Source organism: Apteryx rowi, unplaced genomic scaffold (genome assembly GCF_003343035.1).
Source record: "Apteryx rowi isolate R43461 unplaced genomic scaffold, aptRow1 scaffold_307, whole genome shotgun sequence".
Lineage (NCBI taxonomy): Eukaryota > Metazoa > Chordata > Aves > Apterygiformes > Apterygidae > Apteryx > Apteryx rowi.
Window position 1 is genome coordinate 520,871 of NW_020449497.1, and position 12,807 is coordinate 533,677.

General features: G+C 38.1%; 2 protein-coding genes across 13 annotated transcripts in view; both read right to left on the reverse strand.

The window, feature by feature from the left end:
* Positions 1-587, reverse strand: part of NOS2 (nitric oxide synthase 2) — a 41,111-nt gene extending 40,524 nt beyond the window's left edge. The window contains exon 1 of the mRNA XM_026070191.1: positions 506-587. The gene's annotated coding sequence lies outside the window, so the exon portion shown is untranslated. The remainder of the gene's footprint in view (positions 1-505) is intronic.
* LYRM9 (LYR motif containing 9) overlaps positions 1-12,807 on the reverse strand; it is a 71,322-nt gene that overhangs the window by 18,777 nt on the left and 39,738 nt on the right. For 7 of the 12 annotated variants that reach the window (XR_003254290.1, XR_003254289.1, XR_003254286.1 and 4 more), the window contains 3 exons: positions 3,742-3,879; positions 2,784-2,876; positions 506-1,546 (listed from right to left, as the gene is read on the reverse strand). Coding sequence is in view for 1 of the 12 variants with exons in the window: in XM_026070194.1 (XP_025925979.1) it covers positions 1,529-1,546; positions 2,784-2,876; positions 3,742-3,867 (237 nt within the window). In the remaining 11 variants the exon portion in view is untranslated. Of the gene's footprint in view, positions 1-419; positions 1,547-2,783; positions 2,877-3,741; positions 3,880-4,810; positions 6,542-12,807 lie in introns of those variants that run through there. The other 5 variants (XR_003254281.1, XR_003254287.1, XR_003254284.1 and 2 more) reach the window with 4 other exon arrangements.

The following is a 12,807-nucleotide window of genomic DNA, read 5'->3' on the forward strand; positions in this document are numbered from 1 at the left end:
CGGCTGCAATTTCTTTTTAGCTCTTGTCTGAAATTCTTCTTGACTACCTAGAGCTACTAGACTACTTAAACTTTGCTTCTTTGAAATTAAGAAGAAAATCTGGAGCCTAGAAGAGATCTGGCTATAGCACCCGAGTTGTACTTTAGGAGGTGAGGGAGCTCAACAAATTGGAAATAGTAGAAACAAACGAACCCAACCCCCAAACCCTTAGGACTTCGGATGTGCATTAGCAGCATGCACTGCCACCTGGAGGCTGATAGTTCCAAGTACAAATAAACAAAAAGGTCATGCTTCAAAAGGAAACTCTTTTACCCCGAATTAATTTTATTTAAGATAGCTAGTATTTCTTTAGAGTTTTCCCTGTTGGAAATCTATTAGGACAGTGAAAAGAGGCTCTTTTTAAAAAGGACATGGACACCCATTTTTAAAGGACATTTATTACACGTTGCAAAAAACTGCAAAGGCCTCTATATTTGTTCAACATTGCACATTTCAGTGATCATACCAGTGAGCGCACGTAACCTGGCTGAATGGTGTCCGTTTCCATGGGAGCTTAGAGGTCAGGGTCACAGGGGACAGGCACTCACCTTTAAATAAAAAAAGAACACTAGTAGTTCAAGCACAAACCTACAGAGTAGAACGAAAGTATGCCTGTTAGCAGGGACAAGCAAGACAGGAGCCTAACCAATTTTACTATCAATGTGAGTGGAAATACTGTGGTTCAAGTTTCATACGGGCTTACAACCCTCATGGGTATGTTCTCCATCCAGTAGCCTGTGTCTTGTCTTTGCTACTAGATTAAAACTAGACCTGTGCTCCACTCAGACCTCTGTTTTACTCTGAGAACATCTCTATGGTCCTGACAGAGGATGGTCTGATGTCAACAGACTGACGTACCCTAATTCAGAACATTATCCAAACATGATCCTAAATCCACTGGTACTTATACAGGACAACCAAATAAACAACTTATTATATAAGTGTATCAAATATTATTATGATATGCTGGATCCAAGTCTAACAATATAATGTAGGCCACAATCAAGTAAAGAGTAATTTGCTCTGACCCACAGTGAGACTTTGTCAAGTCTGGAGCCTTTCAATATAGATCTTTATGCTCAGAGAGTAAAGTTCTTTTAGATGAGACTAATTCATCAGATATGAATGGCAGGGCACTATGTATTATTTGTTAATGGCTTGTATTGCATTACACTTTTATGCTCAGGAAGTCTTCCTGAAAAGCTATCTGTGCTCCTCAAATCTTTGGGAAGTTTGGGCCTTTAGCTAACATTTGTGATTATACATGCTAATACTTTGAACCTAGACTGTACCTTTTTATCTACAGTCTCCAAAAACTTCAGAAATAGTAATTTAGCTTCACGATCTCCTGATGAGATATAAATTATCATATTTGTATTATCTAGGGGAAAACTACAGGCGATATCTATACTACAACATTGGGCTAATTTCCTGGTAAGTTATCTAAGGATGTACACCAGCGACATTCTTGGTCTTCATTCTTCCTCTTCTACTCCTGGTTTTTATACTGAAAAAAAAGGTAAAAGTGAATAACTGAAAGTAACAATTCATACCAACATGGAGTCACAACTGGATTCATGATTCACACAAAATTACTTCAGTTTCCTTTAAGTGCTATTGAAGTTTGACAGGCTGTCCCTCTAACAATATAAAATACTGGACAAGCAATTGCTTCTTGATGGGCACTGTAAATCTGATCCTCCTCTCACTTATACCATTGGAAAACTGTTAATTGAATGTAGTAGACTACAATCTCTGTTGCACCATCACAATGATGCTTTTCATAATTGCAGGAAGAATAAAATCAGATTTAGGCACAGACAGTTATTTACAAGGCTGTAACTGCTGGGATTTGCCTACTGCTAAAATTCTATAGATCTATGACTGATCTGTGTTTGCTCCTGTAATAATTCTCATTTGGACTTCATGGACTGGCAGAGAGAGACTTTATAATTGTTTAATAAATTAAATCACAGATACTTAGGGGAAGCTGCACTTTTGACTTGTTTCATTATATGCTGAAAAATTCATGTTAACATACTATGCTCTCCAGCCAAATTTAAATCTAAGGAAGTCCAGGTGACTCTCAGCTGTGTAACGGAACATAAGCAATTTTAATTCTTTTATCTAAGAATCTGGTTTATCTTTCAAGCTGCTTTTCTTCTGCTGGTATGATTTGTTGATGTGGCCTTTCCAACACATACAATTTGAGGGATATATTTCAGCACTGCGTTAGTAAGGAGGCAGTTCCCCTGGGTGGAAACTAGGGCAGAAGCAAACTGAATGTTACAGTTTTGCCACTATGTTGTCTAACCCTGATCTGCACAGTTCAGGCAAGACCTAAGAGTATTCTAGGAATTTATGTAAACTGATTAACAGAAGATAGGTTGCTGTTTGGAAAGGAACTGATAGATATCAATGAACTGTGGCTTGCAAAATATTGCGTTTTTTTCTCTGTAACAGAGCTATACTAGCCACCACTGTTGAACAAAGATTTACACAGAGACCAGCTTACAGCATAGCACCATTGATACTAAAAAATACAGTTAATGTATATCAATAATGAAGAGCTTTTAAACAAGAACTATCTCAATCATAAATCCCTAGTGCCCAGATATTTCCTTTACCCACACTCTTCAAAGTCCAGGACAATAGAAGAGCTTGCTGCTCCTAATTTGCTTTCCAGTGTTTTCTTTGATCCGAACTGAGTGAGAGCAAAACTTAGGACTATATGATGCACTTACCTTATTCATGACCCAGTCAGCATCTTCAATGGCTCTTTTAATAATCTGCTGGATTCGCTCAGGGTTGTCTTCATCTGCATGAACTTTGAAACTCTACAACATTTGATCAGAGTGTTACACTGACTAGCCAACTTAATGCAACAGTTGTCAAAACAAGGATCAGTTTTAAACACCAAAGTAAATATTTGATAAAAATAAACTTTTGATCTGAAAAGGTAACAATGTACATTGTAGCAACTTGGATGTGCTATTTTCATAATGAGTCTTGGTGAAGTAATTTCCTATGAAGTATTTCACTCCTTTCATTCATCGCCACAGGATCAAATAGCAAAAAGCGCTAAGACGACAAACACAGACTCCTGAGAGCTTCAATTCAGGACAAACAGAAACTATCTGTTCTTACTTAGAAAAGCGTTGAAGTACATGTATAAACTTAATAAGCATGTTTCATCCTAATAAATTCAACAGCACCTAAATAAAACCCTGAATAGCAAAGTTTTCTTGAAATTATGCCTGGAACAGTGAAACTAAAAAGGACATAGACAGGACCACAGATGTAATCAAAGGTACAAAATTACTTCCATATGAACTATTAGATAAGATTTACTCAGCCTGGGGAGGGAAAAAAAACAATAATAAAAAAATCAGTGACAAGGAACCAATAAGGGTCTGTAATACCATGGAATATGTGACTAAGTGAATAAGGAATGATTGTTCACTCTCTTGACAAAAACAAGAACTAAACATGGAAGCAAATGAAAATGGAAGGTAGCAGATTCAAAGCAAAAGGAAGTGCTCCTTCACGCACTCCCAGTATAACCTTTTGAATACATTCAGGTTTCAAGTTTACAGATGAGTATTTTTTTCAGTGCCAGGGTTATACAAAGTTGGTGCAAACAGCTGGAGAAACAAAAGAACACTACAAAATACACTGTTGGAAAAGAAATCCCGTTCTCACCTGTCTGATTGCATGTCTGTAATGCTGACGAATATTCTCTTCAGGAAGCTGCTTACAGCACCGAAGCAGGTAACGATATAACTGTAAAGAATTCTGAACTAATTCAGCATTTGGTAGTGGAGCCATTATGTTATTTAGCTGTTAAAAATAAAAATAAAAATAAATCAAGAAATCCAACAAATTTTATTAACATCACAGAAATAAAATTGAAAAATAATTTTACAACAATTAAAATTGGGCCCGTAAATTAAAATTTAGCAGCATAGCTTGAAGAAACCTTGAGAAGAAAACCCAATATGAAACAGATCAGAACTTGGGTAGTTTATGGAGAGATAGGGTTAGGTGGCATTGATCAAGGTATAAAAATTAAAGTGTTCAGTTCATTCAAAGGTCGCTTTCTGATGGTAGTATTACGGTGTGTTTCGATTTAATATTATTTGTTTTCCAGTTTAAAAAGGAATCCTGAAATATGAGCTGCTATAAATATACAAAAGAGCATCACAGCCCAAGAGGGTTGTCTAGTCTCTGAGCCACGATCCTTACACTCATTCAAACTTCCAGTGCTTTCAGTGAGTGTTCATAAGGGTCCACCCACATGGTTACTCTGCAAAATTAGGATCCTCATAATTGCTAAGAATGGTGTTGGATTTCAATATTTCCTAACATTGTTATTGTCTCAAGAGCACCATATGAACTGGCTTGCAAATTTCAGGCTTTAACTCAAAATAACATTTATAAATACAGGAGAAGACATGCAAAAACACTGAGAGCTTTGAAAATTTCCATTGAATGTAACAGCAACAGGAAAAGAACAAATCTAGCAAGTTTCACCTCCACAACTATACGTGTATATTGTAACAGTAAGTCCAACCAAGCTATATAAAGTGCTAATCAAATACTGTAAATGAGTTGTCATTTAACAGATGGTTACCATCTGCAAAGAACTAAATTAACATTCGGAAAAAAGCACTTTTACATCATTACTCTTTTAAGAATAAAGATAATACATAAGTAACTGAATAATGAAGTAGGTGTATGGTATTATTTTAGTACCCATTATGATACTTACTCATCATTTAGAATATTTTTTCTCTTCTTCTTTTAAGTAATTTAAATCTTTTGGCCAAATTTATTTCTGAGTAGAACACCGCAGTAATTGCGTCATGCCTAGGCTGCTTAGGCTCCAGATGATGAATTCATGCTTTTTACCTGAAAATAATTGTTTCCCTCAGACTGCACTAGCTACAGCTGAGTTTAATGACACTGCCAAACTACCTACTCCAGTTTCCCAGCAGTGCAGCCACAGCTCCGTCTCCTCTCATTCTGCTCTCTCGCTGCCTGCCCAGAATAGCCCAGCAGCTCTAACAGCAGCCCGGTGAGCCCTTGGGGTGTCCCGCACTTGGAGCGCCCAGCCAGGAGCGCTGCCACTTTCCGGCAACCCCCTGGGGACTGCCACTGGGGACAGACTGGCCCAGGACCATATCTCCTTAGACAGCAGCATCGCCCTAACAGCGTGACTGAGAGGTGGTCTTTTGGGGGTAAGTTCCTTAAGCGTATAGCACAGTATTCCTTCGTGTAAGAAATTCAATGTGCAATTGCTCCATGCAGCCATAGCCTGGACACCCCTGCGATGAGTTAAAAGGACGGGATGAGTMTTCATAGCATGTCTCACAATATAAAGCCTATACTACAATTCAGTATTCATACACAGACATAATGACAGAAATAAAACAATCCCTTCCGGTGCTCCCTCTTCATCATGCTGGAGACCTCGTATCATACATAGTGAATGCAACAATTCTTATTTTTAGCAGGAGTATCATGGAGTGAACCATCTATCTCTACAGAAGTCAAGAGAAATGTACAGGTTTTTCAATAACCCAGAGGAAATCAGATCTGGGGTCTGGTGGTCTAAACGGAGGGCAGTAGTACCATAAAATTCTGCTATTCTTGGGGGCAACCGAACAAGGGGAAAACGGCGCTCTCTTAGATGACCATTTCAACTTCGGGCTTTACATTAAAACAAATTTTAAATTCCAGCTAGAAGCTCACGGTCAGACCCTACAGTCTCAAAGCCACAGGACTGTATTTCTGGTGTCCTGCTAACAAAACAAGTATTCAACTTTTTCAGCCAGCTTCAACCATCAAATGGCCTCACTCTATCAGTCTAATTCTCCAGTTCTTCTGCCAGGGTTTTCAGACCTGTGGATGTGTCCCCTTAAAACTTTTCTACCCTTGTTTTCTGTTCCATGGAACAGATCTCTTAAATTTGTTATGTTGACGGGAATTATAGATGTACAACCCTCTTTAGGGGATGATTTTTATCCTAGAGCTACATTTTTATTCATTTGATTAGAATAATCAAGTGGTCCCATATCACCTGTCAAAAAGAATAAACATGACAGTAATCTGCTCACATTCTTTTCATACCAATCCAGAATGATAACATAATAGAAGAAAAGTGAATTTGATTAGAAGAGTTGCACTAACTAGTTAGTGGTCTCTGTGTAGGATACAGTATCAGATCTGGTAGACCTTTTCCGCCTAAATTTCTAAAGCTAATACTTAGGACTATCATACATCTGGATTTCCCTACACATTCTTTTACTGCCCAGATGCTATATTCAGCAGAATTTGAAGATTTGTTAGAGATTTGTGGAGGTCCAGCTGGACCCGAAGTTTGGGTGGCTTGCAGGATGTCCAGAACTCCCAGACAGGTCCACTGCACACGTACAGATCAGCTGCCCTGCTCACTTGCCATGCCTCGCATCAGCGAAATTCAGATATCAACCATGCAGACCTGGGCAGAAATACAGAAACCTTATAAATATGTTTCTCTCTACATTGATTGACAGGTAAATTTTGCAGCTAGAAAGAAATAAATATTACTCTTTCTTAGCAACAGATTCTGCTGATACTACAGCACTTGGAGCTGTTGTAATTATCTCCTGAGCATGTGCCAGCCTTTACATAGCATCTTCATCTCAAAGCACTTTCTAAAAGAAGCACAGCCAGCATCCCTGTTTCGCACTTAAGGAAACTGAGGAAGAGGGAGGAGGCAAGTGATTCCCCAAGGTTAGCCAGGAGGCCACTGCTAAAAACGAAATTAAAGTCTCATGAGTTCCCTATGGGAGAGAAATGAGGGAAGAGAAAGAGGAGGGAGACAAGCAAATGATTAGCGATCTGTCTCTGGGAATCCGAGTACTCAGTCCAACCTTAAGTGAAAAATATACTGGAAATACATAAGGCCATGGATTTGTCAGCTTAAAATAAAATGCCACACATAATGGACAATGACATCTTTAAAAAAAATTAATCTATATAAAAGGGGAAGAAGTGCCTGAAGTAGTAAAAACATTCTCTTCTGCAGGATAGTTTTCTCCTCATCTGCCATGGAATTTAGTACTTCTCAAGCATTTTGAAACATAACAAGATAAAAGCTCTAGGACAATAATAGTAGTAGACATTTTCAAGTTATCTTTCTAAGCATTTATTATATGTGTATTTGCATAGACCAGAACTTTTTGCAGTGGGGAAACTTTTGACTATGCACCTATAAAATGCCCATCTTAATGGGATGGGTACTACTGTAATCCACATTTTCAGTAAAATCAGATTTCATCTCATAGTCTATAATTATATAGGTATAAGTTAGCATACCTCTGTAGCAGTAACAAGAGCTACACTGCTTTATAGTAGCAAAGGAGCTGATTGAAAATCTTTAAGGCACAAATATCTATTTAAGTATGATTCTTCTGTGTGAATAAAGTTAAACAAATCTATCTGAAAAATACATAAGCTTTATTCTGGAGGTATGAGTCTCTACAATGTCACTTTACTCATGGTACAAAGCCACAGTACAAGGTCAAGTCTGAGCACCTCATGGTATTGCTTTTTCTGCTCGTTACTGAAAGAAGAGGTGAAGTCTGTGCTATATCGATTTAACAAAGACAGATTCAAGAAAAGTAACATCCTGTAAAATGAGAGAGCTGTTCCTGTGGCAGAGCATTTTGTCTACAGGAGATGTGCAAGAAACAAGAGCTTTGAAACACTAGCAGGATGATTTGTACTGGAACTGCGCCCACACTCTTCAGTGAGGGCTCCAGGCCTTACCATGTTGCAGGTGTGTATGTATATATACACACATGTATGCATATTTTTATATATACATAAAATGAAAAAGTCTGTGCCACAAAATTTACAGGGCAGACTAATGACAAGTCATAAGATGAGGCAGATGAGCCAAACAGGTGGGATGGGAATGGGAAGGAGGTGACAGTAACACGAGCATGTTTTTGTGTAGCCTAATAGAGCACACAATGTAGCTCACCACCTGCTTAGCTGATATCAACAGGCAAATTTTCTAACACCATTTTTTTAAGGACCTGCAGAAACATAGTGAGTCACAGCTGATGATAGGTGTCATGGAAGCCCCTAAGATAGACTCTGATGACACTTTATAAGAAAAACCCTTTCTAGCCTCCAAGGGAAAATGACAACTGTTTTCAGGGAGTATATAACAAGGCTACTATCTCATGAGTTGATAATGTAAATTATTAAAACTAATTCAAAGATATAGACTAGGCTTAAGCAGCATAAACCTTCTGAAAAACATATGTCAGGATCCCTTTCCTGCTTATTTATACTGTCATCTCAGCTTTGCTTACATCTGAAATGGGTTCTGTGTAGACCATTTGTGACTTTAGTCAACATTACTTTAGCACCACTCTCAACAATGTACATTTTCAGATCCCAGGGCTTAATGTTTCTCCCTATGTCACCTGAAGACTGAATTCCAGCATGACTACAATTGGAGGTGAGAAGGGAGGCAAGATGCTGAGTTACCCTCTATGTATTTTGACACCCGGAATGTGTCAGTACAACGGACAGAACCTGTCTCTGCTACAGCATCTAAGCAGTTATAGCGGCTCATTGTAGCTCCAGAGATTTAAAGGGCACATGGACAACAGGTTGGCTTCTCCAAGAACAAAATAGTGTAGGAAGACAACTGGAGGACTGTCAAAATAGCCTGGAGCACAGAAACTACTGTACAGGCATTGCTGCAATTTAACTTGCAATATAACTGCAAGGTGATGTCACTTATGACTCCAGCAGGGGTAAATCAATCATATCAGTATTTTAGTCACACCATACAGAACAACTCCTCTGTGTAACTGCAACTCAATGTAACCTGGTTTACAACAGAGTAAATCACCTGAGTAGACAAGTACTTACTTGTTTGCCCAACTGTTTTTTCTGAAAAATTTAGTTTTGACTCTAATAGTAGACCTACAGTCCTATCAACAGTTAAGGCTTTAATGTGGCAAGAGTTGAATTTAAAAAACAAAGCCCTCTTCCTGAAAGTATTAGAGTATAAAGATTCAGGACAAGAGCTGCTCAGAAACAAATGCCGACCACATTGACCAACTCTCTAGTGAAAAAATACCCCCCAAGACTCACAAATCTAGGTCACAGTGGCTTTCCTTTTTTTAAATTCCAGTCAGAATTTCATCACCAATATGCCACATACTTTTGACTGCACCGAGTTGAAGGATCAGTGTATGCTGTCATTTACCCTGCAATTTTTATTAATGTTATGCCTGGTTTAAAAAAAAAAAAAAAAAAAAAAAAAAAGATTGTTGGACCCCATTCTCCACAGAGATGGGCACCACTGTAATGGCTTTGAACTCGCTCCAACTTCCCACTGGAGCTAATACAACACAGCCTGCCAGTTACCTGTAAAAGATTCAGCTTGCTAGCTTCCTTAAGCAATCACAGGCAAATGACTTTTTTCAGGCGATATCAGGAAGTACATGAAGAGTGTTCTCAAGACGGATAGATAGATAGGTGATGCCAATGTCAAACGTGATAAGCAGGAAGTACTGTTGTTTTGCACTTGACATGAACTTAACATTTATGGTAATAATTTTAATTTGGTTGTTATTACTGAAACCTTCTATAAAGGTCTTAAGGACTGAAATGGCATAACATATTTAGGTAAGATTCCATTGACAAAATGTAAAAAAAAGGCATTTCCTTTATTCAGAAGTAGATAATGTTGACTGGTGTAAATTTCCAAACGCTCTCTTGTACTGTTAGTACAGAAAAGATGCGTTATGCTTCTCACATTTATGGAAAAATAATCCTAAAGAACAATATGGTACTATCAGTAAAAAGGTAAAATCCTGCTGTGTGCGCCTGCAGCTGGTATCAGAATTTTTTGAAAATGTGCATTCACTGGCTATGCAACATGATTGAGTGGATCTGACTGGATGTGCTGTTACAACAGTGACCTCTTCTGGGCATAAAAAAATCTTAATTATTTGGCCCCTGGATTCTGTCACCATAACCTTTCCTCTCTGCCAGTTATTCCCCGCTTCCACAACTGACATGCCACAATGAAGATAAAACTGCACAGGCCTCGGACAGTTCAGCGATATGCCAGTAAGATTCATTCACCCCTGAACAGTCACATCTTTCTCTAGTATCTAGACTAGCCCAGTAGTTTAGTGCACTGTTGCAGTTGGAGCTTCCTAGGATGTCTTTGAATATTTGATACGTTCTATCAGTAAAGAAAGAGAGATGAGGTAAGACTTTTCAAGGATCCCTCCTGAGAATTATTCACAGCCAAAATATGGTTTCCATTAGCTTTCACAACTGATTAGAAAACCTTCTTCCATCACAAGGGCAGTAAGTTGGCTTTATTCTGCTGTTGCAATCTTTTCATTCTGCTTATTTGATTCCAATTCTGTTCTCTCATATTTGTTTAATAAAAGCCATCCACCCTAACACACAACAAGATTTGAATACTGCCCTGAAAAAAAAACCATACATATGGTGGAAAGATGTTACAAAAATTCAGAAATATAGACCAAGAGCTGACTTTTCAAAATGGCTTCAGCCTACTACATTTGTTAGCTCACTGAGTGCCCAAGATGTGCTAATTATGGCTTTAGCCTGATAAGTTCAGATCAAAATATAGATCAGAACTCCCCCAGGCTCAGGAATGTTTGTCTCTTGTTTTCTCCCAATCTAAATTTTTTCTCGAATTCTCTCTTTACAATGAAACCTACACTGGGCATCAGCTCCATACATATTTTGGTCTGGATTCATTTCACTTTGGCATCTGAGTAAGGAGGATGATTATAATCTCAATAGTCAGCAGAAAGATCTCTACGTTCCCTCCAACCAGGAGAAAGATAAGCAACTCCAAAAAGTGACTTGGATAACATACAGACCAAATCACTCCCTGTCCTTCTCTCCACTGAACACAGAAGGGGAGTAGGACAACCAAAGTTATAATATAGACACTGCAGTTACAAGACTAAAGTAGGATCATTCCAAGACTGTCTTGCATATTTTGAAAATACAAACACAATAAGCGAGCCCATTTCAGAGCAGATCTCCGTAACACCGTCTCACTTATTTGCTTTCCGAGGGTTGAAGGCCTCACTTGTTTTTCACCCCAAATTAAACTTTCTGCAATGAGCTTAAACAGGTAGGCTCTAGTAGTTCACAATTTCCTCTAAAAAGAAGCTGTTATAGTGGTGGCATGTACAGACTGAATTTGAGAACTCAGCTGCAAATATCCTCTAAATATAATTTTTATAACATTCTTTATTTTACTTTACTACAAAAATCTGTGAGTTTATTGATTACATTACAGTCACAAGCTGTCACCTTGTTGCCTGATGCTTGAAAATGTGGCAGTAGCTTGCACCTGTCATGAAAACCCCTCTCTGACAGTGCATCTGATGTCTCCAGCTTGTACATTGTCCCTTGCAACCTGAGGAACACTCTTCAGCTCCTTACAGGTCAGAAACAGGTCTTGAATGTTAAACAACTAACAGCTTACTCTCAAATTGCTATCTAAAGACTTGCTGTTCCATAGGCAGTAGACATACTCAGTGCAAGTCAGTTTACCCTGAGACTATTGTTTTGATATATCATCATTACGAAAAAGTCAGGCTAATTAGTAAAAGGTTTGTAATCATGATAAACATGGAAATAAAGGTGTACACCTGAGAATCAATTATTTTTTTATTTGCTACATGAAGTTCAATCCTACAGCTTCTCCTTCAACAGTAGAAGCTGAGGGCATGATTCCAGTATACACCTTTTACACCACCCTTGATATCACTCTCAGCACTAAGTTCCTTCCTTGATTTCTCAATTTTTTTTCCTTAGTTTATCAGGTACTTGACAAATAGAAGGAACCTTCAAAGTAGATTCTAGTACCCTACTTCAATTTCTTCCTAGCGCTCAGTTCAATGGTATCATTGTATATTCCTTCTATGTGTCAGTGAAAATGCAAATGAAAGATGAAAATCAGCTTGGACAAACCTTGTTTTGTTATGCAAATGCCTTTGCTTTGCTTTCCTGCTTAGGAAATTTAATTTCACCTGACACCTGGCTCCTTCTCCCCTGCTATGTAAATGGAACTTGCAGAGTTCAGCTCGTGTTATCTTTTTAATCAAAGCATTTTTGGGTTGCCAATTTACATCATATATTGTAAGAAATATTTACTATACAAACATTATGCTAAACTTACCCCCTTCCGTTTGCCCCTGGCATTTAGTACTTCAGATGACAAAAGTTAGACCAAATAACATTCCTGACACATATTGATAGTTCGAAAGATCCCAAACACTACTCAATTTATAGAGATGTCAATGTTTTTCTTTTTTAGAACTGATGTTAAGGATTCCCCCCCCATCAAAATCTAGATTTACCTTTTGCCATAACCAGAAGTCAAAAGGTACAGTAACATTATACATGTTGCCTTTCTTTGGCAGCCTTAAATTTTTTACCATACAAAATTACACAGGGAAAGCAAGACCTTCTCAGTAAAGTTTGGATGCCCTCTGTGCACCTGACTATTTCTATTTTATCAGTGTTGCTCTATTAATTTTATTTTACATTTGAAAATGAACTGCCTGAACTGATGCAGTTATGAAAGGAAAATGAAAGCAAACAAAACCCAGCTACACGGCATGCCAGAAAAAAAAAAAGCCATGTTAGTGTCCTAGAGATTGTCAAGATGTTTCATCTGCCAACCATTTAAAG